Here is a 26,007-nt window from a genome sequence, read left to right as displayed (position 1 = left end):
TCTAATTATTTATTAATATTTTCGCTGGAAAGGTTAATATTTGCCTTATTTTCTTTCCTTGGAAAAAGGTTTCAGCTTTATATTTCTGCTGACCTTATCATGACAACGAACAAAAATGAAAATATTAAGGTTTGCCATTTGCTTATTTTTTAGCCTAAGTAACAATGTTTTTTAAAAAAGCTTTAAAAACCATTTAGTTTTCCTTTTAAGAAAAAAGGTTGGAAATTGCAATATTTTTGCTTTATTGAAAAAAGGTTTTTACTGCAAACCTTTTCGTGACAATGAAAATAAAGTTAAAACACAACGTTGTCGTAAGGTTACATGCTTTCTGGGAAGTAGCAAGTCAGCTTTTCAATGTGGACCATCCATCGAAGTAGCGAGTTCATGTCGAAGTGGTAGTTTCTGTCAAAGTAGGCGTGTTGCATCACGTCCGAAGGTCACCAATGTGGGGAGAGTAGATATCGACAATGTCAACCTTCATCTATGAAAAGGTACCCCATCGTAGAATCGAGTTAACATGTCTTATATACTATAGTGAATTGGAATAGTATTTTTGTAGTGGTAGACACACACTACATATATATATATATATATATATATATATATATATATATATATATATATATATATATATATATATATATATACACACACACATATATATATATATATATATACATGATGAGGGAAGTCTTTGCTTCCCCGTCATTAGCCGTATAGTTGATAGTGGTTTTACATGAATGTTCATTCAGGCCATTAATGAATGAATTGAACGATAGAGTTTCCAGGAAATAATGTACAAATCGTTGAATGTAATTTTAGATTTTATTAAGCATAATTTGTAAATTAGAAAATGGCCATTTCTTCATCCAAAATAAGAAATCCCTTAAAGGGATGAAATAATAATACTCTCTATTGAGAGATCACAAAGCCAGAACAACATTTCTGACCGTTAGAAAATTGAGACTGGGAGGCCCCCCCAAAGGGATCCCAGCCTCACCAATTTGGAAATTAAAAAAGAATATATTTATTCTCAACGGACAGAGAAAGAGTATGGGTAGGAGATCCAAAATTTGGCGATTTATCATAATATATCATAGCCAAAAACAAAGCCAACTAGCATATCCACATGGGTTTAAAAGAACACCTTGGCGATCACGAGTCGCCAACAAATTTATGTGAATTCTTATAACCATGCAACCGAAACATTTTAGCCGTTGGAAAATTAGAATAAAAAGTTATAAATAGATTTTTGTTTTCGATTAGAGGCGACAGTGAATTAATATGTCTGCAAAATAATGAAATAAAAAGAAAGTATCCGTTACATTGATCTGGAAGAGAAGAAATAAATATTTTATGTTCGTTTAAAAAGATTAAGTTTTTGATTTATTTTAAATAATAATTCTATTAATAAAAATAAGCTTTAGTAATGAAGGATATTTTAAAAGATAGAAAATAAATATGTGTATGCCAATTCTGGCATCACAATATATATATATATATATAAATCCTTTCTATTCGGTGTTCGATGCGATTTGATCATTACCAAATTATACTTTATTCTATTCGGGGACTATTGCGAAATTCAACTAAACAAATCAAGAGGTGTATTTGATTAAAAAGTCTGTCTGCCAAAACAACAGCTTATAAATATTCGCGATCGCAACGCTCGAATACGACATCTGGGGAAATGATCGGTTCCATGCCTTTATCTCTACCCCTTTTCTTCTCCTAATCTCTTCAGTTGTGTAGGAATGTTCTACGATATTTTCCCCCTTCTTAATATTTTTCGTTTTCTAGTGACGCAAATATTTTTCTAAAATTTCCGAATCACTTTCTATTAAAGCTATGTTCCATGCAGTTTACAGTTCCATATAGTTCCTAGCTTGAAAGTATTTAATCCATTTGAAAATCAAGAGAGAAACTTGCGTACTTTTTTCTCCTATGACTCTCCCCTTGCTAATGGTGAAAGCATGCAAAGTATTGCCATAGGTAAAGAGTTCTGCTTTGCGCCATCTATAGCCCATTTCGTTTGCCAATATTATTTTTTAAATTTGTTAGTTGCAATTCGGCAACACATTGTCTTGTTTACATCTACAATGCTAGTTGGCAGAAGATAATCCTTCTGTAAATATTAGCTTTAAGTTATATTTTAATTTTTTATTTTACTGAAGTCGCTCGAAATTTCTATTTAATCGATGCAAGTAACTTTTAATAAATGTTTTTTTTCTTGATATATATGTTAGATTTTCTGTTGTAAAATCACATTTTTCCCTGCAATACCGAAACTAAATATTTGCTTGAAATTTATATAAAATTATGTATTTAACAGTAAATAAAATTTTCTCCCTTTTTGAATTTTCTCTAATTTTACTCAGATGCATATTCATAGGCTTTTTAAATTTTATGTTATACAATGTACTGATTTTCATGTCAAGGACAAATTTAATTATCCGTGAAAATATATTTGTTTACCTTTAGTCATACGTTCGCTGTTTAGAACGAACTTAAGAATTTTACCTCAAATTAAAGAATTGTAAAGTAAATTCAGTTATTGAAAGTCAAATATTTCTTTTGAAAGTGTTTAACTTTTACATGTCAATTGTTATATAATAATTGGTTAGTTTTATTGTGATTAATTGGTTCGATTTTCGTTACTACCCGCATTTCCTTAGTAACATTTTTTCTAACTCTCTTTATTTTATGTCTTTTAATATTGATTATTCATTTTTATATAATAATTATTTATTTTTGTATTTATAATACTTGTCATTTTGTTATATTTTATTATACCCACATAGAGATCTTTATAATATTATTGTCCACTAATTTAACCATCAAGTATATACTTTTCAAAACAAGTAAGGATTTAATCACTGTTGTAATTATTTATTTATACAAATTATTTATGTATACAAATGTTTTCTTGCTTTTGCTATTTCTCTTGTGATCAAGTTTTTTTTTTATTTAAAAAAACAAATTTGGATTGATTTACTTCTGATCTTCAATATTACTATTATTATTTTTTTAGTAAATAAGATGTTGACACTTATATCATATTATATTATAGTCTAAGAAATTAATGTAGCATATTTATTTTTGTAATTTTCATTTTTAATTCTGCTGTTGCATTGTAATTATGAAAATTATAAATTGAACTATTTTATAACATTTCTTAACTGTCCAAAATCGAGAAAGGAAATCTTCACTTTATTTTATCAGTCCAGAAATGGACCAATTCTCAGACATCACTTTTTTTCCCCTTCTCAGCACTTAAATATTTCATTAACATTCTAATGAGATAAAGGCTAAATTAATTTTTTTCTTCAAAAATCTGTTGTATTATCTCAATTTTGATTATAAAGCGGTGTAGTTATGGAAGGGTTTTTGGAGACTAAGCTTCCTAACCTAAAAATTTTCAATACTCAAATTTTTAAAAAATATCATTTAATTTAAGTTTTTTTTTTTTTTTAAATGGGTGATTTTTCTTTACAGAGTTAATAAATTTACTTTTAAAAGTGCTATTTTTCATGAAAGCTCTTTAATTTTGTTTTTAAAAAGGCTTTTTTTTATTATTAATTGTAAATTACTTTGTAGTTTAATCTCGATTTACATTGAAAAAGTATGCTGCATTAAAAGTTTTTTTTTCTCTCATGATCAATTTATGTTTAGCAATACTCTTCAAAATTTTAAATATTCAAATTTAAAAGAGGCTTACTTTAATTAAAGATTTAAAAATTGGAAAATTTACATTTATAATTACTATTTTTCATAAAATTCTTCTTAAATACAGTTTTTATTATCATTATTTATAAATTACATGTTTGTTTAATTAATTTTCATGCCAAAGACATTATAAATTAAATGTATTTAGTTAATTTTTTATTTATTTATTAGGTTAATCTACTCACATGATCTTTAGCAATGAGCTGGTTTGACACTGCCGGTATTGCTAATTTTGCTAAAACTGCTTTAACTACTGCTCAGAAAACAATAGATAAAGCATTAGACATTCAAGAGGAAAAAAATCCTAGAACAGATAAAAAAGTTGGCACACAGAAATTGGGTAAAGTATTCATAATTACTTGTTTTATAATGAATATTAACTTTATAATTTTCAAGTATATTATTTGTTAGGGTTTTTGACCAAATGTTACACTTTTCATTGTTTAAGAAAAATGTTACACTGATACTCTGAATGCATATTTAAACTCTTAATGGTAAGATAAGAATATATATTTTGTGAATTTATTATTATTATATACTGTATCTAAGAGAACTTTTTTTAAATTCATGTTTAAACAGTTAAATATAAAAATGTTAGCGGGATATTTTAAAAAACTTTTTGGTGATCAACAATATGGTGTGAGATCAAGGGTTGCCATGAGAGTATTCGGCTAAAAGAGATTTCTTTTTCTATAAGTAACATAGCAAATATTTAGGGAAAATTTGTGTTTTCGGAATTTGTGATACATTTGTATTAGAAATATTGCAAAAAATTTTAGTTTAATAAATTAAAGTACAATACTTTAATAGAAAAGAATTTTATTTTGTAAGTAATTTGTAGTTTCTTTTAAATACTTATTTGATTTTTTTTTTCTCCACTTTTGTAGATTCTGAAAGTTTTTTTGAAGCCTTTGGTCTTAATGAAAAACCTTCTACGTCACAACCTACTGTTAAACCTAGTGACATAAGTTCTGTAAAGCCTAGTCAAAATGCTATACCAACTAGTACCTTAAAGGAAGGTGATGTACATGGATCAGGGTTTTGGTCTGATACTTGGGGGTCATTTTTCGATGGAAAAAACCCTCTGCCACAAACTGACTCAGAATCTGTTTCTAAAATTAAACCTACAGAAGACAGTAATTTATCTACTGAAAACAGCCACAGAATAGATAATGCTGTCCTTTCACAACCACAAAAAGCTAGTCTGTTTCCTGGAGAAACATGCCCACCTGTTAATACTTTTGAAAGTGAGACTGTGAGCTCTTCTGATCCTTCAAGTTCCTCTAACATGTTACCTAATATTGAGAAATCAACTAGTCATTTACCCATTGTTAGCAACTCAAATAGCTCTGCATCCCTACCTGCACATGAAATCAGTGAAAATAAAAGTGTTTTAGCCTCTGAAGAAGAAATTAGTAGTAGTACACTTACCATTCCTCATGATACTTCTAACCCAGAGGTAATTGACAAAAATATTGACACAAAATCTTCTGTTATCACTGAACAACCCTGTTATGAAACTAACTTAACTGTGACAGATGTGCCTATTATTGAACCAAATTTGGTTAAATCCTCTAAGAAAGGTGCCATACCTTCTCAAGTTGTTTCTCAACCTTTTACCTGTGATACATCTTTAGAAGAAAAAAGTCAACATGTTAATCCAAGGGGTGACAATAGCCATAAACTTGATGAAAATTTGCATTCAAATAAAAATTGTGATAAAACTATGGAAGAAAGTACATTCCTTGCCCTAAACTTACCTATTCCTGCAGAGCAAAGTATTGCTAAGCCAGAGTCAGAGTATGATGTAATAGAGTTAATGTCAAACAGCCAATCAAATGATCAAGAAATTAAACTGGAAGATTCTTTTATCAAATCTGGAGACTCCAATCATTCAATGTATGATGCCAGTGAATCGACATTGATTATTCCTGATTTGCCAGTTTCTATGCCTGAAAATATTGCAAATTGGGAATGTTGTGCTTTAGATACCTTATCACCCGATTTGTTTATCACTGATGAAAATGAAAATATAGCTCATAGTGAAGAAAATGATCAGAGAGATTCAAATATCTCTGTTCCAGAAGATTCATTTCATACTCTCGGTTCTGACTCTTTTGGTGAAAGTCGTCCATGGATTTCAAGCAAGCAAAGTCATCACCTAATGGAGGAATCCCAAAATTCATCCAATGGTGAACGAAATTCGCATCATACTGATGGTAGTAGCAACAGTAGCAAAGAGGATGACGATGATACTGATACAGCTGAAGTGAAAGAATTTGATACTAAATCATCAAGCAGCAGTGGCTCGCATACAACATCTAGTTCTTTTGTTAAATGTTCTGTTGAGGATAGCAACTCTACAAGAGGGCAATCTCCTACATCCACCATAGCTTCTGAAAGATCAGACGTCACAAAACAAGAATCAGAACAAACTACTTCTGGTGATGAAAATGAAACCGCTACATCTTCTGACATAGAAATCCTATCACCGCCAAACGGAGAAAATGGAGATCGTAATGCATCACCTCTGAAACACATTTGGCTGCCTCGTCCTCTTAGGTTTCGTAGAGCAGAAAGTCCAATCTCAGATAGTAGCAAAGATAGCATAATGCCAGTTGTCAGTGAGCTGGATGAAGTGTGTTATATAAATGAGCCAGATTCACCTCCAGGCATGTTTGGAAATAAAAGTATGTGAAATTTTCTGTGTTTTTTTTTTTTAAAAATTTGTCATCATAATTAGTTTATATTTATTCTGTAGATTTTTATTTTATTTAAAATTAAATCAATCAGAAGTGTTTAGTACCTTGAAATGTACTTAATTACTCACATAAAATCTTGCTATTGTGTATAAATAAGCAAATCAATCTGTTTCAAATTATTTTTATAAGTATGTTTTTCTTTTTTTAAAAGAAATTCAAGGATAGTTTTAATTAAAGCTAGTTATATAAAATTTACAAAATTGCTATCAAGTATTATACAAATCAATCTGTTTTAAATTATTTATAAGAGTATGCTTCTTTCTCCGGTCTTGTTATCGTAAGCTAATTTTCCATTTCTCCTCTTTTAATTCAAATTCCAAATGAGTGTCATAATTGATTATTTTAGTACTAAATTATTTTTAAAAGTATGCTTCATTCTCCTATCTTGTTATTCCAATTTACCTTTTCCCTTTCCTTTAATGTACCTTTTATTTTAATTCATATTCCAAATGAATGTCATAACTGACTATTTTAGTACGAAATTAGGTACTAAATTATGATTGAGATACATCAATTAATACTCAATCTATCTGTTCTGTTCTAAATCATACTTTTTTAGTGAAAATACACCAAGAGTGGATTTGCAGTATTGACATGCCATGTTATATTGGCATGGCTAATTTGATTCAAAAATAACTTCTTAGTGAATATTGAAATTATGTATTAAAAAAAGACTGATTAGTTTAATTTTTATGTAAATTAATATTGAAATGTCATATTTTTAAATTTTAAACCTTTCTATATTTTTAGATCAGATGTTATTACATCAACATAAAGATTATGAAGACAATGATAGTATTTGCCAACTGCTACAGGTATTACATATGAGAAACTTATAAGTTAAAGCTTTATTTTTATTCAAATGTCTGACACTAAAGTTTAGATCAGCATTTGTCTAGCAGATCATAACTTTATTCAGTGTAAAATATTAATTTCTATGCTGCCTCCCTGAGGTTGATTGACTGTATCATTCAATTAAAGCCTGTTTATATCAAAATTTGTCTCTATACCTGTTTCAGACAGCTTTGTATTTAATCATAAAAAGCAATACTGTTTTTTTTTTTTAAGTGTCACAATCAATCCATTGAGTAAGTTGACTCCCTGATTTTCCTTACAAATGGCAGATTTTGTGTGCATTTAATGAACCAGTCAAGCTCTGATTTTACATTTTTTGAAAATAAAGTTTTGATTTAACTATGACTAAAAAGTAAAAAAAAAAAAAAAAAAAAATTGTAAGATTTTTTTAAAAATAAAAAATGGTTTACTAAATTGATTTTGAGTATGTCTAATTTTATCTCTCTATCTTTTCTCAAATAAAATATTAGGAAATTAGGCTTTATGCCAGGTGAAGGTATTTTTGGGTTGTAGATATAAATAAAGAATAGGAAAAGACATCTCAAGTAAAATTGTTCTTCAGAAAAATGACCTTCATTAAAATTAATAACTTTTCTTTAAGAAACAGTATCTACTTCTTTATATATAAATATGATAGTTTAATTATTATAATTCATATTTGCTGAGTTTAATTTCAGTTCACAATGAAGCATTTGATAATTTTAGATAATTTCATTTAATTATCTAAAAGTGCTAGATTGACAATATTAATTTAAAGGAACCTAAAATCTATTGTACATAATTCAAATATACTGCGGCTTAATACTGCTGAATTAAACTGTTGTAAGCTTTATAACTTTTGGTGTTTTGCAGTTTTTATTCTGCCAACCATGCAGAATGAAAACGGTAGAGCAAATTTGAGATTTTAATAAAAATTATACAGTTGTATTCTGCTTATCCAAATTCACTTTAACTCAGAAAAAAAATAATTCATATCAGAGTTGGAACTCAAAATAATTTCGATTGAAATTAATTTTAAAAAATTAAAAAAAATTGTAAATGAAATTAGTATTGGATACATGAACTATTTCTGTCATAATTTTGAACTTACTAAATTTTAATGAAGCTATATAGTTTACTGAACAGCTACAAGTTTTGAACTAATCTATTCCAATGCTATTGATTTTATTTGATTGATTTTTTTAAAAGAAAATATAGTTGAAAATTATTTTTTATTTTATGTGTAATGTAAATTATATCCTATGATGAAATTATTGGTTACTGTGCCTTTCTTATGTGTCTACTGTTTCAATGTATTTTTTTCTTTTATTTAAATAGAAACAAGATGAATTACAAAATCGCCTTGACATTAGAGAAAAAAAACTGGTTGAATTGAGTAAAGAAAATATTGAACTACAAGAAAATGAACAAAGACTTAAAAAGTATTCTTGCTTATTCTAATTATCTTATAGAACCAGAAAGTGTTATTCATCTTTTTTTTTTTTTTTTTTTGTGTCTTGTTGTTTGATATGTTATGCTCAGTGTCAAAAACCCTATATACCCATTAACTGTTTTTTTTCCTATGTACCTTTTGCTGTTTATAAGCAAAAATTTACTTTTTAGTCGAAATTTTATTTATTTATTTTTATTTATTTATTTTTATTAATTTATGTTACTAAAGCTTGAAAGTAGCATGTAATTGCTTATTATTATTAATATTATTTACAATTATTTTATACTTTGTAGTCATTTATGTAATTATGGTACATTTGAAGGATACTTAAAGTATTTTTCTTGGCAAATGCAATAAATAATAAACAAAAATGTATTTTTTTAATTGTATTTTAATCTTTAACATTCAGAAAAAGTTAATCTTACCTTTACCATGCATGTTTGGAAATTCTGCCTCGTTGCAAACTGCCAACATCACTTTGCAACGTACCTTCAGGGCTTAGAAAAGAGCCAGTTTTCCCAATCAGTGTACAGCATAAATATTTGAAACATTTCACAAAAAAAATATTTTATTTAATGTTAAACTTATTAAATCTAACTTGGCATATTTTTCTCCCATCTTGTTAAGTGTTATATTTTTCAAGAAAGAAAGTTTCAACTTCTAAATAAAAATTATAAGATTGTAATTTTTTTCTTAATATTCTTTTTTCTTTTCTAAAGTTTAATTTTTGCATTTACGTCTATTTTATGCCCTAAATTTTATTTATAGAATACATTTCTCATATAACAGCTTTCTTATTCATTTCATTGATGTATTGTTTCTGCATATATATTGATAAACTGTTACATATTTCTTAAATTTTTAATGAGTTCATTATATTAAAATTATAAATTAAATGTTGCACACATAGGTTTGACAAAATGCTGCTACTAATAAAGTGTATTTCTCTTTAATTGCTTGTAGCATCTATAGACTCTTGCACAAAACATCAAACCAATGCTCCCTTTTTTTAATGGTTTCAGATTGTATTATATGTTAACCCTTAATTTAATAAAAAAAAATATGTAGAGTTGAAAAATTAAATTCTTATGTTTCAAATATAGATATAAAATGGATTGGAATTATGATACAGATCTATAAACAAAAATAGATATAAAATGGATAAATGCATAAAATGGAAAAAATAATTTATACATTTGAAAATTTACTTAATAGAATGAAGACGATGCAGAACATTTAAATATATTTTAGAAGGAGAGTTTTTTAGGGTTGTTTAAAATTCAGTTGTATTTTTATTGGTATCTCTGATTGTTAATTATGAGTTTCAAAAGATATTTGTTATTTAAACTCTATGGTGTAAGACAGAAACTTACTACTCATTTTTCAAACTTATTTATATACAACAAGACCGCAAATATTCTACTGCAACTCCAACTACTGCAATTAGGATTAATTTGATGTTTTTGTTGTAAAATCATACATGTTTGGTGCAAATGGATCACCTTGTATAGGATATTCTTTTTAACTACTCCACACATTGTAATAAATAATAAAATTGAAGAAAAGTATGCAGAGTTTTTTCTGTCAAAAGTCTTCAGTGTGTGACCCTTTAATTGCAGACAAATTTATAAACTGAAATAATGCTTCATAAAGATGTTCTTTCAGTGTTTTAGACATCAGTTATTTGTAAACAGCGTCTTAGGTATGCAAGAGACAAGTTATTTACCCTTAATCACATGGCCACTAAGATCTCCGGACCTTATGCCATATTATTTCTTATTATGCCATGTGATTTCTTTACATAAAAGGCATTGCTTATGCCTAAAGCACTGTAAACTCTGATGCCTGAAGCACTTCAAAGGCTTAAGGACATGTTTGTGTTGCATAAAGAAACAATTAAATTTTTTAACCACAAGTTTTGTTTTACAAACTCTATAGTAGTTAAGAATTTAGTCATCCTTGTGCATCCTAAAAAAGTGACAGATTGAATATTACTCACTAAAAATAACTTCTCTTTAATTTTTTGAATATTTTATTGTAATATGTGTCACAGTTCAAAAATATGAATGTTTGAAATACATACATGATAACCCAATATAGTGGTACAAAACACAATATAATGGTACAATGCACATTATGCTATTGGTACAATTTTTTTTTTAAAACTAGTCTTAGTTCTTATATTGTAATCCTTAGACTTTTTCATAAATTACCTATGAGTTTTAAGAAATTTCATGTTTCTAACTATTGTTAGGATTTTTGTTCGAGTTTCTAACTTATTTTATACTTAGTTAAATTTGTTTTACAGCTTAATTCAAAAAATGAGAGTAGAACAAGAAAAAGAATCCAGGGACATAGCTGCTCTTACAAGAGAATTCACCCAACGTCTTTCTCGTGTGGAGGAGCAACTTAAAAATACAACACGGGTAGTTATTTACTTCTAATTAACTTTGATTAAAATATTTTGTTTGAACATGTTAATAATTATATTTAAAGTATAAGAATTGGCCAATGAAACTAGTATTATCTGTTGCACAATAAATTATTAAACAATACACAAATCATAAGTTAAAAACTGAGAGCTGTCTTTGTACTTCAAAAAAGTGATATCATTTGTGCTGAGTTATTGAATGCGGAGAAATGTTATAAAATCAATTTTAATTTGTAACATACTGCCAAAAATGTACTTTTTTCTATGTTATACATAGTACAGCATTAACTGTTTGTTTTCATGTACATATCTATTAATTTTAACATACTTTCAGATATAAATTATTGTAAATTGTGGTGCATACCTTTAAGTCCTAATTTGCGAAATTAAAAATCAAAATTTTGCATTTATAAATTATAAAAAATATGTTTAAAAATTGTGTTTACAAATCTAATTGTTTTTGATATCCTTTCAGCATCTATATTATTTTATAATATGTCTGGTCCTTTATATGGTCTTAAATTTTTTTAACCAAAGTTAAACTAATTTAAAAGCATCTGCTTTTTTACCTAATTTTAAAACTTTTATTTAATTTAAAACTCATATTCTAACTGCAGTTGCATACAAAATAAAATTTGTAGTAATTAATGTCATTTTGTTGTAAAATGCGATAGTAAGTGATTGGTTTTGTACACTTTTTGCTATCTAGCCATAAAAGTAGATTATCATATTTTTATTAATAATGGTAAGTTATTTTTTGTTAAGTATATATTATAACTTTTTATTAAAATTTTATGCTTTAATAATTAAGATGCATTTAAATTTTGATTAATTGAAAAGAAAATGAAAATACTAATTTCTTAAAGATCTGGGCTTTTGACATGACAATAAAAACCATGGTAAAAACGGTCATGAATCAAAAACTTGTCAACCCTAGTAACGAAATGTTAACATGGAAAAAATTGCTGCATGAAAAGAAGAGTGAATAAGAATTGAGATTATAAAATTTGATTAGTTTTTTAAAAAAGGAATTTCAATATTCAATTTTTAATACTCAAATTACAGTTTTAAGATCAATATAACAAATTCAACTTTAGAAAATAAATGATTCTTAGCAGTTTAAAATTGTATGTATGTATATTTGTATGTATTGTATGTATGTATTGTTTGTATGTATTGTTTGTATGTATGTGTATTTGTATGTATGTGTATTTGTATGTATGTATATTTGTCTGTATGTATATTTGTCTGTATGTATATTTGTCTGTATGTATATTTGTTAAAACAGGTACCACTGTGTTTTAAATTTATCAGGGGTGATTGTATTCCGGAGAGCCAGGAATTCCGGGTTTTTTGTATCATCCCACCAGGTCTAGAAACTAATAGCAAGGCATGGAATTTTTTTTCCAAAATTGCGCGTATCTAAAGACCATTGATTTGCGGACTTCCACGTATCAGAATTTATAATCCGAAGAAATTTTTACCACAATTTAAAGTAAGATTTAAGTTCTACAATCTAGAATTTAAACTTTGAAACCTTCACTGAATCGCGTTAACGAGATGTTTTCAAACATGTGACTCTTCTGCAGTTCTAATTTTTGGTTTGTCAGACTTGCATAGTTTTTAATGTTTGAAGCTGCGACGCAATTTTAATATCTAACATCGATTTTCGTATTTACCCAATTTGAAAAGCGTGCATCGCGAGTGAGTTTAATATCCGATGTCGCTATTTATATTCTCTGGATCTAAAAAATCATGTGAATCGTGATTCATATTTACGCAATTCAAAAATCCAATAATGTGATTTGTATTTTCGCAATCTTGAAATCCAGTATCGTGATTAATATTCATGTGATTTTTAAATCCAATATCACGATTCTTGTAAGAACCAAGTTTTTTCTGAAAGTAGTATAAAGTAGTAGTATATATTAACTATGAATAGTATATAAATTGTTATCTTATCGAGTTTTTACACATAAAATTTTCAGGTTTTTTTAGTTTGTGTCAAAATCACCCCTGATTCATTTTCTTATTGGATTTTATGTGGTGAAAATATTGTTATGGCATGTAAATAGATCGTACAACAAATATGAAAATGAACTCATACTTATTAATTTTTTTTTACGTAACAGGAAAGAGATGATCTGAAGGTACAGCTTGAAGAAGTGAAACTAGACTTAGCAAGCAGGTAAACAATTGTTTTTAGTATCAAATTGTATGGGGACAAAATTAGGAAATTTTGTTACTGGCCAGTTGCAAGCTGTAGCATTTTTAGCAGTAGCCTATTTTTTAAACATGTAGCCACTTTTTCAAAAAATTTAATCCATTAAAAAAGTATTAATAAAGTAAGAAATTTTTTTTTAAAGCATTTTTAAATTTATGGTGAACATTACAAGGTTCATTTCTAAAATCAAGAAAAATGTTATGAAACGCGTATGAAATAGTAATATTTAGAGTATTATAATAGATTTTAATTCCGTAATTACTGAAAGTTAATAATAAAGTGCACATGCAGTGTGTTTTCAATAATGTGTTGATAATTCATGCTGATTTAAGTAATTTTTTTTTGTAGAATTTCTACTTCAGATTTTGATGAAATAATCAAAGAAAAAGATCAGCAAATTAAAGAACTAACAGAAGAAGGTATTCATTTTTGTGAATTTTTCCTTAATATTGTTTGCATTAAGAACTGTTTAAACAACCTTTCTGTATTTTAAAATTTGCTAACAGACCATTTAAAATTTTATAATTAAATAAAAGCACTTAAATTTAATCTATTTTTCTCAGTATGCATATACTTTTTATGGCTGTTTTTTTAGAATAATAATTCCTATTGTTTATGTTATAATAATTCCTATTGTAACAAACCATTTAAAAATTTATAATAAAATAAAAACACTTAAATTTAATCTATTTTTCTCAGTATGCATATACTTTTTATGGTTGTTTTATTAGAATAATAATTCCTATTGTTTATGTTCTAATAATTCTTATTGCTATTGTAACAAACCATTTAAAAATTTATAATTAAATAAAAGGACTTAAATTTAATCTATTTTTCTCAGTATGCATATACTTTTTATGGCTGTTTTATTAGAATAATAATTCCTATTGTTATTTTATTTTTGCGATGATCTAGGTCAGAAGTTGTCAAAGAAGGAGTTACAGCACACTACTATTATTAGAAAATTGCGAGCTAAAGAGGAAGAAAAGAATCGTACTATAAAAAGTCAAAAGTAAGTTGATATAAACTATTGTTCAAATCAGTTATAAAGTTATTTTTTTCTTTAATATTTCCTTTTAACTTCTTTTAAATTATATATTTTTAATCATTTGATACTTAACGTATAAATTACGAATAAAAATGAATCATCACCCAGTCAAATGATGATTTTATGTTATAATGTGTTTAAAAATTACTATTATATGATAATGATAAATTGCTGACTTTTTCTAATTATGGTAACTCATAATTAATAGGTCAAAGGAGATTTTATTGATGAACTAACAAACAAAGTTCAAGCAAAGTTCTAACTAACTTTTGACAATTATAAAATATGACCATTAACATACACTTTGCCTAGTCAATGTATGTCATGCCTATAAATTTTTCATTAATGATTCTAAAAAGTGCTTAGATCATAGATGACGAACCTTTTGCAATTTGTGTGTGAGTTAAATACGGTTTATCATTTCCAGATGCCCATCACCCCACTTGTTACATTTCTTTTTCAAAATAATCTTAAAATTGCTGCTTTTATTTTAATCTATAGAATTACTTTGTGTAATTGTATTTGCTATTTAGTTATTAACCTGCTTCAAATGCAAAATAAACAAGCAGTATCTCATAAGTATTTCAATTCAGTTTCATAATAGAATACAACGAAGTATTCTAAATCAGTCACCCTTTGCAATAAATAATAAATTAAAACTAAGATAATTAATATTAGATGTTTTTAATTTTTTATGGTAGGAAAGGTTTGAGGTATCAATTCAATTAAAATAAATTATTAAGTGCCTTTATTTTTTTCATTAAAGCAATGTGTCATTTTTAAAATGTTTCTCTAAATACATTTCTACTTTTCAAACATTCATTTAATATTGAAAACATATAACTACAATATTACACTCAAAATTTAATTTAATTTTATGCTATCTAGTGTGGTATATGTTGCTTATCAGTTACATCATTTACATATGTCATAGTTTGTTGTTTTAATAGCACAAGATTGATTTGTTTTTTACAATGGAATACATTGATGAAAGCACCTGCTCAATAACTTATAAAGACTCAAACATTGTGCATATTTACAATTGCAATTTTTATTATAATTTGTATATTAGTTTTGTTTTTTATTTTCCTAGCACTTATGTGCTTCCCAAAAAAAAGTTAGTCACCCTTACAATGTGAACTTATCTTGTGACTTGTGAAGAAAGCATAAGACACCCTTATTTTTTGTTGACATTTTATTTCAGTGAATGTAAATAAATAATAGTAAGTTAATATCTATTGTTCATGTGCCACTGGAATGCTTGTAATGTGCCACCTAGTGACACATGTGCCATACGTTTGACATCTCTGCCCTAAGTAATGTGTTAAATGTTAATTTATTAATACTTTGTTTGTTGAGTAATTATATATAATACCTAGGCAATGTGTGAAATATTAATAATTTCATACTTTGACTGACAATTTTATGCATTTTATACTTTGACAGTCAATTTTAGGCATTTCATACTATGACTAGGCATTATATGGAGTGCTGAATTTCATACATTGGCTATAATTTTTATATAGTATAGACAGATATTTTTAGATTATCATCAAATTGTTTCTAAGTGTTATTTATGAAATTATTTTCACATTCCGTTAGCTATGCTCTGTATATGTTGTGAAACAATTACTTGAGAGTTTTTTTCCCTCCAAATGATCTTGTTAGGTACAAGTTATTAATTTTGTGTTGATTCTAATTAATTTTAAACAATTTCTTGAAATCAATTTATAAATTTTTGGACATATTTTATTATTATTTATCTTTTATAGCGAAGAGCTAGTTGAAAATACAACAGAGGTCGAAAGACTGAGAAAATCCATTGGAGCAAAAGAAGAACAAGAGAAAAAACACATAGGTATACTTAAATAAAGGTGTTTGATTTTTTAGTGTTGGTTTAAAAGAAGTTCTTGCTGATACTCAATGAAACATAATGCAAAACATTAATTTATTTTTTACAATTCATTAGGTCTATTCCATGAGTAACTGCTGAGTATTTCAAATCAGCAAATCAATAAGAATATTGTAATATACTGAACAAAATTTACATTTTTTAAAAGATATTTGCTCTTGATTTATATTCTTTTTTTTCTTTCTGTTTTGCTTAAGTCAATGTCACAAGTAAATTTCCAAAAACCTTTCTGTTTAATTTTAACAAAAATAGTTTAAAGTATTGTAGTTGAATGGCATTAAGGTTCCATTAACCATTTTTAGTTTTAGTTCCATTGACCATTCCATAGGTCAGTAACCATTTTTAAATATTTTTTTTAATTATCCAAAAATCACTTTTGATATTCAATTATTTAGTTAAAAAAGGCAAACCAGGAGCAAAAATCTGAACAAAAAAGTTTATATTTTAAGTAGTTCATTATAATATGCTAATTATTTTACTTTGTGAATGTCAGTTACCTGTGGTATTAATCCATTAATAGTACAGTATGTGCTAAGTTGCTATCAATGTCAGATTTTAAATTTGTATGTCATAATCAGGTATATTTACCTGCTGTAGATTAGACTTGTGCAATTTTTTTTTTTTATATTTTAGATGCTATCAGAGATCTAACAAATACTGTTAAGAAATTAGACAAAGAAGTATCTACATTAAAGGTATGGATAATTATTAAAAATATCATTTATGCATTTGTAAATATTTATGTTTTTAGCTTTTATTGGCTTATTTAATTTATTCTTCAATTGAAGTATTTCATTTTATATTGAAATAAGTATATTAGATTATTTAGTATTACTTGAACAAAAGTAAAAAAACAAATATTTTAAAAGAAAAAAAGTTATTATTATTCAAAATTTATTGTTAATTTATTTTTAAAAATGCTTTTCTACTATTTATTTTCCTTTTCATAAAATATTTAATATGAAAAGCATTCTTATTAAGGACCAGGGGTGCCGATATAGGAGGTCGCTGTGACCTCCTTACGATTTTCATTATATGGCTAATTTTGTCTGGCATGTTTACAAAAATCGTATTGTTATAAAAACTATTCTCCTTAAAATTGTAATTATTGGAGGTTTTGTTCTCTTATATCTGAAGATAAAAAAATAATGTAAGCTTTGAAAATTTCACTCTTTATGTTTCTTCATTATATGTAAAAATAATTGCAGTCGCTAATTTATGAATTCGGTCAAATTTCATTCAGCTAATTGGGAATTTTCACCTTCCTGAAATATAAGTTCCCGACACCCCTGTCTGGGGTAAGTTAATACTTTTCATGTCCAAGCAACTGATTAATTCATTGTATAATCAATATTCCTCAGAGGGGAAACAATGAATTGAAATTAAGTCATATTTACTTTATTGTATATCCTAATTCAAATCTATATTTTTATTTAAGTAGAAAGTACACAACTTTAAAACAAACTTCTTTACATGAAAATTTATCCATAGATGTAAAAAAAAATTTCGAGTACCTAAAATAATTTGTATTTATTAATTAATTTTTGATAAAATAATTTTTTATGAATTAATTATCTTTTCTTTTATGCAATTTATTTAGAGTGATTTGGAAGATAGCAGAGAGAAAGAGCTCAGCTTTAAAAAATCGCTGGACAGCACTTATAGGGATCTTACAGAATTGAAAAAATCTTACGCATCAAAAGAAATTGAAGTTCAGGTAGATAGCTGTATTCTGACATCATCATTCAAAACTATTTTAATATATTATTTTTTATACTATTGTTTATTTATAGATTTAAACTAATGGTTATTAATAATATTAGTACAATTAATATTTTTTTCTCTATTTAATGGAGATTTTAAGTTTTAATGTGGAAATAAATATATAATCTTTTAAAGTTTAATATAAAAAAGGCATTAATATTCTTCCTTTATATAATTTTATTAATTTAATTTTTATTCTAAATGAGGTATTTTCCTAGTTATATTTCTGAGTTTCCATATCTTGGAAAAGATTTAATTTTGCCTGTTTACTTTAAAAATTAAGTAAATTAATATATTTTTTTAAATACCCTTGATAGTGAATGTTTTGAAATCAACTTATTACTTGCTGCCATTTTATAACTTTAATAATTCTTAACTTACCATTAATTATAAAAGTCCAAGAAATTTAAATAAGTGAATTATTGATTTTTTGAAATCAAATGTTTAAATCATTAACTAAGCATTTTTTTTTAAATTAGCTACTTTTCATCTCTTCTAACTTATTTTTTTGTAATTATATTTGAATTAATAAATTTAAGAGTACATATATATTATTCACTGAAACAATAATATATAACTGTGAGATATGGAGATGTACTATTAAATATTTTTTCCTGTCAATTCAATAGAAAGCGAACTCTCTTCCTTCGTAAATGCACTGCAAAATTTTATAATTGATACCTGATTCACATTGATACCTGAAAGTTTTAATTCCAATAAGGAGCTAATTCCATAATTGAATATTTTCTATACATTAGGAATAAGATAGTATTTTTTTCATTACGAATATAAATATGATTCGTTAAAGCAAATTCATGAAGTTTTATTGTCTATTTGAAATCTTAGTTAGAATTAGAGTACAAGCTATTTTAATTAACTTATTGTTAGTAAGGTTAGAGATGCACAAATTAAAGCCCGCTCCTTATATATTTCCTAATGCCAGTAAAAGTGAAAGAAAACATTAACTGTTTATAAAAGAACTAGTAAACAAACTAACAACTGACCCGTCAGCATTTTTAAGACCCTTCAGCATTAAAGACTGTCCCAAACCCCATCTCCCTTTAAAAGTGATAAAAATATAATCTAAGCATATTCCTGCGAGTAAATAATATAAGCATATTGCTGTGAGTCATTAAAGTAAGAGTAAAAACGAACCTGGTATTGTTATTCAACACCTGAGGACATCTACATTAAATGATATAAACATTTTATTTTAATTTTAACAAATGCCAGGCTTCAACAGTAAAGCCTTCTTTCTTCCTAATATTTCTGAACAATTCAATTAAAAATATTAAGTACAGTGCACATGTCAATATGGCACCTGTCTATTGTGAGTTTAGTGTCACAAAGACAGCAAGCCAGATAGTTTTTAAATCAAATTTTAAAGAGATGGACATTGAGACAATTGTTAAAAGTTGGAAAGTGACAACAGCATAATTTTGTGTAAGGTTTGGGATAAATAATCTTCTAGGACATATATGTTCCCAGGCCTTTCCCCTAGTTAATATAACAAAATACCAGTATAATATAGTATAAGCATAATAATGTAACATAAAAAAATAATATAAAGATTCCAACATAAATATAAAAATAATATAAGTATTTTTCTGTGAATAATTAAAGTTAATGCAAAGAAGGATTTGTTATTCAACCTGAGAGTGGCTTCATTTTACATGCTTTTTATTTTCTAACAAGCCTAATTATTTTTTGAACTTAATTAGATTTCTGATATTAACTAGTTTTGTTATGCCAACCAGATCCTCTTTATTTTTATATAAGTCATTTGGCTATTTATATACTTTGATTATCAATGTCCTTTCCTTTTATTTTATTATAATAAAATGAAATTATCTAATTTTTTTTTTAAAGGAATTGAAATCCAGTTTAGAGTTACAAGCTAAAGAAAATTTAGAACAATCATTAGAAAATGCGAAAAAGGATGCTGCTAGGGAAAAAGAAAGCTTACTTCTACAGATGCAAGACCTTCGAAGTTCTCTATCTCGATCTGAAGAGGAGGCAAATCTAAGAGAGAAAATGTTCAAATCAGAAATTGCAAGTTTACAAAAAGTTAGCATTGATTTTTTTTCTCAGTTCAGGAAAATTAATTCCATCCTGTTTGTGTACATTGTATTTTATGTAAATTCTAGTATATTTAAGTGTAGATTAAGAAACCTTAGTCAATATGTTACTTATGTCATTTTAAACTTGTAAAATTAAAAACAAATTATTTAAAAAAAATATTTGAAAATTAAACTTATTGCAGTAGAGCAACAAAAAATAATATCATGCATTATTCTAATCATGTGTCATAATATACTTTAAAATTTAAGCAAATATTAGCTTCTGTGTAACTATTAATAAATCAATATATTCTTAGCCTAAGGTGGGTTTTTTTTAATCTTGCCATACGCTAATTTTATTTTATTTTATATCTGTCGTTGAACAGCCGACCCATTTTTTTTGGTTTATGACTACTAATGTTCAACTCCCTTAGCCTTGTAATTTTGAACTAAACCAGAAGACAAGGAAACTCCTGGATCAGTGCCCCCAGAGGTATTGATTTTTTTTGGGAACTTGGAGGACTTTGCGACTTGACAGATTTAATGTGCATCAGTCACCATTTACTACACAAAGAGTATTTAGTCTGCAGGGATCGACATCACAAACTCTTGGGCGTAGTGCCAGTGCCCTACCAATCAGGCTATCCCAGCCTTGACATACGCTAATTGGAAAATTTGGCGCTTTGCAAATTGCAGAGATTACTTTGCAATCCTCACTGCTATTCATCTATCAAATCACATTGCAGTTTATAAAAGGCTGTAGTATTCATGTAATGTTTGTGCAAATCCAAGTACCACATTTCCTTATTATTTGAAAGAAACTTCTTTAAATGAAAACATTTTATTCACTCTTGAAAGTTCATTAAAAAAAATAGAATTAAATCATTGCCTACTTGTATTGTTTTTATAATTGCCTTTTTTCTATTTTAAAAATTCTTATGTGTCTTATTAAAAAAAATATTTTTTTAGAGATTGCAAGAAGCTGATGAGAGAAATGAAGATTTAACAAAGAATATGTCATCTGGTAAGCTCATTTTTAAAAATAATTAATATAATATTTATAATATCTTGGACCGTGTGCATTGATGCAATTACTTTTTAGGCATCCATTCTTTCATGCAGAGTATACTTGTTTTTGAATTAACGAATAATGGATAGAAGTGAAAAATTTTTACAATTTAGCCCTTGGGGAAAACAATCAAAAATGTAATTTAATGATATTTTTAATTTATAATGGAGAAAGTACCATTATTATTAATTTTTTTCATGTAAGTAACTAGTTATAAATTTAAAAGCTATCAATATCTGCATTAAACTAAACTGATAATTTTCCTTACTTTCATAATATATTAGTTAAATCCAATCCTGGATAAAATTTTGTATTTAACCAGAATTCCAATTTTTAAAATAAGTTCTAGATAGTTTCTTAATAGAAATAACTAAATTTTTCTTAACAGCTCACAAATAATTAATTGTGTATTTAAATATTTTTGAAGTATGAAAATATTACCGGTTTAATATATTAAAATAATAAAATTCTTTTACTTTATTGTGTACAAATTTAGCTCTATAATTGGTATTTAATTCTTGAATCTGATCACTTTAATATTTTGGGTACAGAAATTAATAGTTTTATTAAATATTATTTTGTGTGCAATATTTGTCTTTAAAATACAAACACATACATAACATACTTTTTAATAGCAACAAGGCCTCTGGTTCGACAGATAGAAAACTTGCAAGCAACATTTACTGCTCAAACAATATCCTGGGAAAAAATCGAAAAGAATTTGACTGACAGACTAAGTAAGTTTTGCTATTATGCACAATGAGTAACTCCTTATATTTTTGTTCCAGATCTAGAGATATTAATCCACTATGAGTGTTCCATTTTGATATGTAAATGTTTTTAACTAATTTTTGTTTTGTAATGAGATTTTATTACTGACAAAATGCTTTTAACTATTTACTGATATTCTATTTTCAAGATCTTGTTACAGAATCTTCTGGAATATATTTATTAAAACATTTTTTGTTTATTTCTGTGTTCAACAAGGTTTTTGTTAAAATTAAAATGTACTTACCAAAGTTTATAAAAAACTAATTAACAATGTATAATAAAAATAAAAAGTACACAATAGCCAGCTAAGGAAGTTAAAGCTCCACAATTTTGAGATCATTGGCATGATATTGGTAATGTGGTCACATTGCGCACTGACCGCCTTTACTTTCCAGTGAACTTGTTGCATTCATTAATTTAAAGCTAAAAGTTATCAAAGCTTTATTATCATCATTAACTGCAAATGGAGATGTAAGATTTTTTTAATTTTATTAGAGCTAAGTATGTTATACTTAAGGTAAAGTCTATCTATATGATCTTAAAGGACAGTTATTGGTGCTTTTCAATAAGCTGTGCACAAGTAAATTCAACAATTTTATTTTTTTAACATATAATGAATTGAAAGTCCCTCTTCCAAATAAATAATAAAATAATTAATTATAATTTGAAATATTGTTGAATCTATTTACGTCTGGTAACCGAAAAGTACCTAATTATTTAATTTCTTAAAAGCATTGCTGATATTTTACCTTATTTGGGTAAATGCAGATTATTTATTTCTAGAAACACCTTAGCAATCTTTCTTATTTTTGATTATTTGATTTTGCTACTTTGAGTATATCAATCTATTTTTCAGTCAAGAGAAGCATAGCTACTTTTTGCTTATTTAACTTAACATTGAGCAATAATATTAGCTTAAAGATTGATAAAACAATGGCATGCCATTGAATCACAACCTATTAATGCTGAAAGTACCTGATTAGAAAAAAATCCATCAACTAGTTTGTATCTAGTATTTGCATTCATTATTTTCTTTATTATCATTTTTTTAATACAACATTTATTTTAAAGTTCTGCTCACTGCTGAACTTTTCTGACTTATTAATGTTTACTAAGGACACAATAAAACTATATGCTAATTATTTTTGTTCATAACTGTAAAGCTGATTATTTTTCTTTTGAATGGTTTTTTAGTAAATGTGTTTATTTTAAAATTGAAGAAGTAATAGAATTATTACTTTACACTCTTATTGTGAAAAACAAATAATAGTTTTACTAAATATCATTACTTTTTTGTTTCTTCAGTTTTTAAATAAAGTATTGATTACATCTTAAATTAGGTGATGCCCAAAATCAAATTGCTGTTCTATCTGAAAGAGAGCGTGCAAGTGCTGAAAGGTTTTCAGAACATCAATCAAGATTAACCATTCTGGAATCTCAGAATAGCTCGTTAAGGCAAGAAAAATTGCAATTAACTGCTGAATTAGAAGATCTTAGGACAAATCTTCTTGTTTTGGAAGAAAATAAAAGCAGGTAGTTATATGTTTATGTTCTAGAATTTATATTTTATTGTTTGTCATTAAAAACTTACATATTCCTTCCTTCCCTTATTTATATTGTATATTAATTCTGCTTGATTTTTAAAAAAAATATTAGTGTTGCATGTAACAAATATTTATTCATTGAATTATCCATTTTATTTTTAACTCTAGCGTACTAGTTATCATTTTCTTACGCAACCAACTATTATTTTTTTTCTCTGTTTTATTCACTAGAGAAAAAATACTCCATAAAAAAAATTATAAAAAAATGTTTAGCATTTAAACTTTTTATGTTTCAAAATTCCTTCTAAAAACATTTCAACCATACGTTTTTGTATACTTAATTCAATTACAAGTTTAAAAAGATCAATTACTGTTTATAAAGCACATTAAATATTATTTAAAACTGAGTATATAATCATATTTCAAGTTTTAGGACAGAGAAAAGAGTTTTTAGCTGTTGACAAAAGTTTTGTACAAAGCAAAAAAATATTGAGAGAGACTAATATCGATTGTGTTCGGAGAAAATATGCAATATATTGCTGTATATTTATCATACATTCTATGTATTAATAAACTAGTTAGCATTATAACTAGAAGGATGACTAAAAAATCTGGCTCTAAGATTAAATAAAAATGTTAGAGGTTATTTATTAAATAATTATGTTCATTTTTTTAAACATTTTAATTAAATTTCATCATTTAATCTAATTAGTACCCAATAAATTGATATGCATTGTCTTTTAAGATATCTGCTTGATTTAATTATAGGGAGAATTATACACTCGAAAAAGTAAAACAAAACTTCAATGCTGAAATTAAAAAACTGAAACAAGAAAAAGTGAGTAATACATATTCTTTCATTAAGACTAGGTAATAATAAAATTTATATTTATATTTCATTTCTCACAACTTTTATTATATTCATGAAGTTTTTATCTATTTTTTAGATCTATTTTCAACTGTAATATCAATGTTCCACTCTTTAATTCTTATTTGCTTAAGCTTTTTTTTTCTTGATTTTACCATTTTTTTTCTTCCAAAAAAACTTTTTTACAAATATTATATTTTATGTTTCTGAATAAATCTCAGATAATTTTTTTTTAATTTTTAATTTATATTGACTTTTTCTTATTAATATTTATGAATTTTTATATTTACTTTTAGAATTTGTAAGTCTTCATTCGTAACTCATATCCTTTCTAACCCTGTAAATTTCCTTTACCTTTCAAAGTAAATAATCAAACTAAATAAGGAAAAAAAAAGATTTAAAAAAAAATTTTCTTTTTATGACACTTTATTGATAGTTATTTATATATTGTTTTTACTAATTTCTTAATTTTTAAACTTTAATGTTAAAATACTCAAGCCTTATATTGTAGTTAGTATTTTTCCTTACGTTGAAAATTTCAATTACCTTTCTAAAAAGAAAGAAAATCATTCTTTACAAAATTCCATTTGTACTTTACCTTTCCTTTAAAAAATGATTTTTTTCACCACTTATCAGGAATCATCTTAAAGTTTTTAAACAAATTTTTAATTCAGAATTTTTAAGTATTCTTAGTTAATTAGGAAACTTAATACATAAGTTTAATTATTAAATTCTTATATAATGACTGTTATTAATTAATAATGTAACAGACTTTGAGTTACATATATCCATTGAAGTCAATTTTTGTTTGTAATTCTTTGAAATTTATTTTTGTTTTCATTAAAAATTATTTTTGTTAATTTATCTGCATATTTTAATACATTTTATTTTATATAGTAACCATTTAATTATAACCAATTAAGTTTCATACTTGGTAAAAATTCAAATTTTCTTTAAAAAAAAAAGAATAAAAAAATTATTTTTGTCATACGATAAGTCTAAAATGATGTCATACGATAGACAAACAAATGCAAAAACAAGCATTTTTAGCTTTGTAAGTCTTCAAATTTTAACAATAATTTGTCTTTTCTCCCCTTCTATTTTATAATATATTTATATTTTATTTTTTTATATACCAGAAAGAAAAATTTAATATATAGGCTACTGTAAAAGCTTAAAATCTGATAAATCTTAGGATTTACCAAAGTAAATCCTTGGTTTTACTGCAAAAATTTGGTAAAAGGCCAAAATGAAATCATATTAAAGCAAACTTCAACAAAGCCACTTAGGTTTTACTGGTAAAACAATAAATTTACTAGACTTTAGACATTTATTGTAACATATTTACAAAAATAAATCATCTTAACTATCTAAATAAGTATATGTTAGTTTAGAATATATAAGCATAATTTTTAATATATTTTTTTCCATTTCTTAGGCTAACTTAGAAAGCACAATGGCTACATGTTTGGAGCAGTTAGACATGGAGAAAAGAAAAGTGGTAAAATTAGAGGAAGAAATCAAACTCAAGGTAAATGTGT

The 26,007-nt window shown here is 26.1% G+C and overlaps 1 protein-coding gene across 5 annotated transcripts in view; it reads left to right on the top strand.

The window, feature by feature from the left end:
• Window positions 1-2,048: 2,048 nt before the first annotated feature.
• The window catches only part of LOC107450118 (uncharacterized), a 29,679-nt gene continuing 5,720 nt past the window's right edge, over window positions 2,049-26,007 (top strand). For 2 of the 5 annotated variants that reach the window (XM_071178429.2, XM_087166121.1), the window contains exons 1-18: window positions 2,049-2,127; window positions 3,898-4,066; window positions 4,614-6,416; window positions 7,239-7,303; window positions 8,661-8,764; window positions 11,084-11,201; window positions 13,339-13,394; window positions 13,779-13,849; window positions 14,346-14,442; window positions 16,251-16,336; window positions 17,024-17,085; window positions 17,991-18,107; window positions 20,024-20,221; window positions 21,184-21,238; window positions 21,919-22,020; window positions 23,395-23,587; window positions 24,367-24,436; window positions 25,905-25,997. In XM_071178429.2, coding sequence (XP_071034530.2) covers window positions 3,925-4,066; window positions 4,614-6,416; window positions 7,239-7,303; window positions 8,661-8,764; window positions 11,084-11,201; window positions 13,339-13,394; window positions 13,779-13,849; window positions 14,346-14,442; window positions 16,251-16,336; window positions 17,024-17,085; window positions 17,991-18,107; window positions 20,024-20,221; window positions 21,184-21,238; window positions 21,919-22,020; window positions 23,395-23,587; window positions 24,367-24,436; window positions 25,905-25,997 — 3,432 coding nt within the window. In that variant the 5' untranslated portion in view covers window positions 2,049-2,127; window positions 3,898-3,924. Of the gene's footprint in view, window positions 2,201-2,483; window positions 2,620-3,897; window positions 4,067-4,613; window positions 6,417-7,238; window positions 7,304-8,660; window positions 8,765-11,083; window positions 11,202-13,338; window positions 13,395-13,778; window positions 13,850-14,345; window positions 14,443-16,250; window positions 16,337-17,023; window positions 17,086-17,990; window positions 18,108-20,023; window positions 20,222-21,183; window positions 21,239-21,918; window positions 22,021-23,394; window positions 23,588-24,366; window positions 24,437-25,904; window positions 25,998-26,007 lie in introns of those variants that run through there. The other 3 variants (XM_071178426.2, XM_071178424.2, XM_087166122.1) reach the window with 2 other exon arrangements.

Source organism: Parasteatoda tepidariorum, chromosome 6 (assembly GCF_982258835.1).
Source record: "Parasteatoda tepidariorum strain Cologne lab strain chromosome 6, Ptep-v5.0, whole genome shotgun sequence".
Taxonomy (NCBI): Eukaryota; Metazoa; Arthropoda; class Arachnida; order Araneae; family Theridiidae; genus Parasteatoda; species Parasteatoda tepidariorum.
Note: the sequence above shows the minus strand (reverse complement) of the source record. Positions and strands in the feature narration are given on the sequence as shown.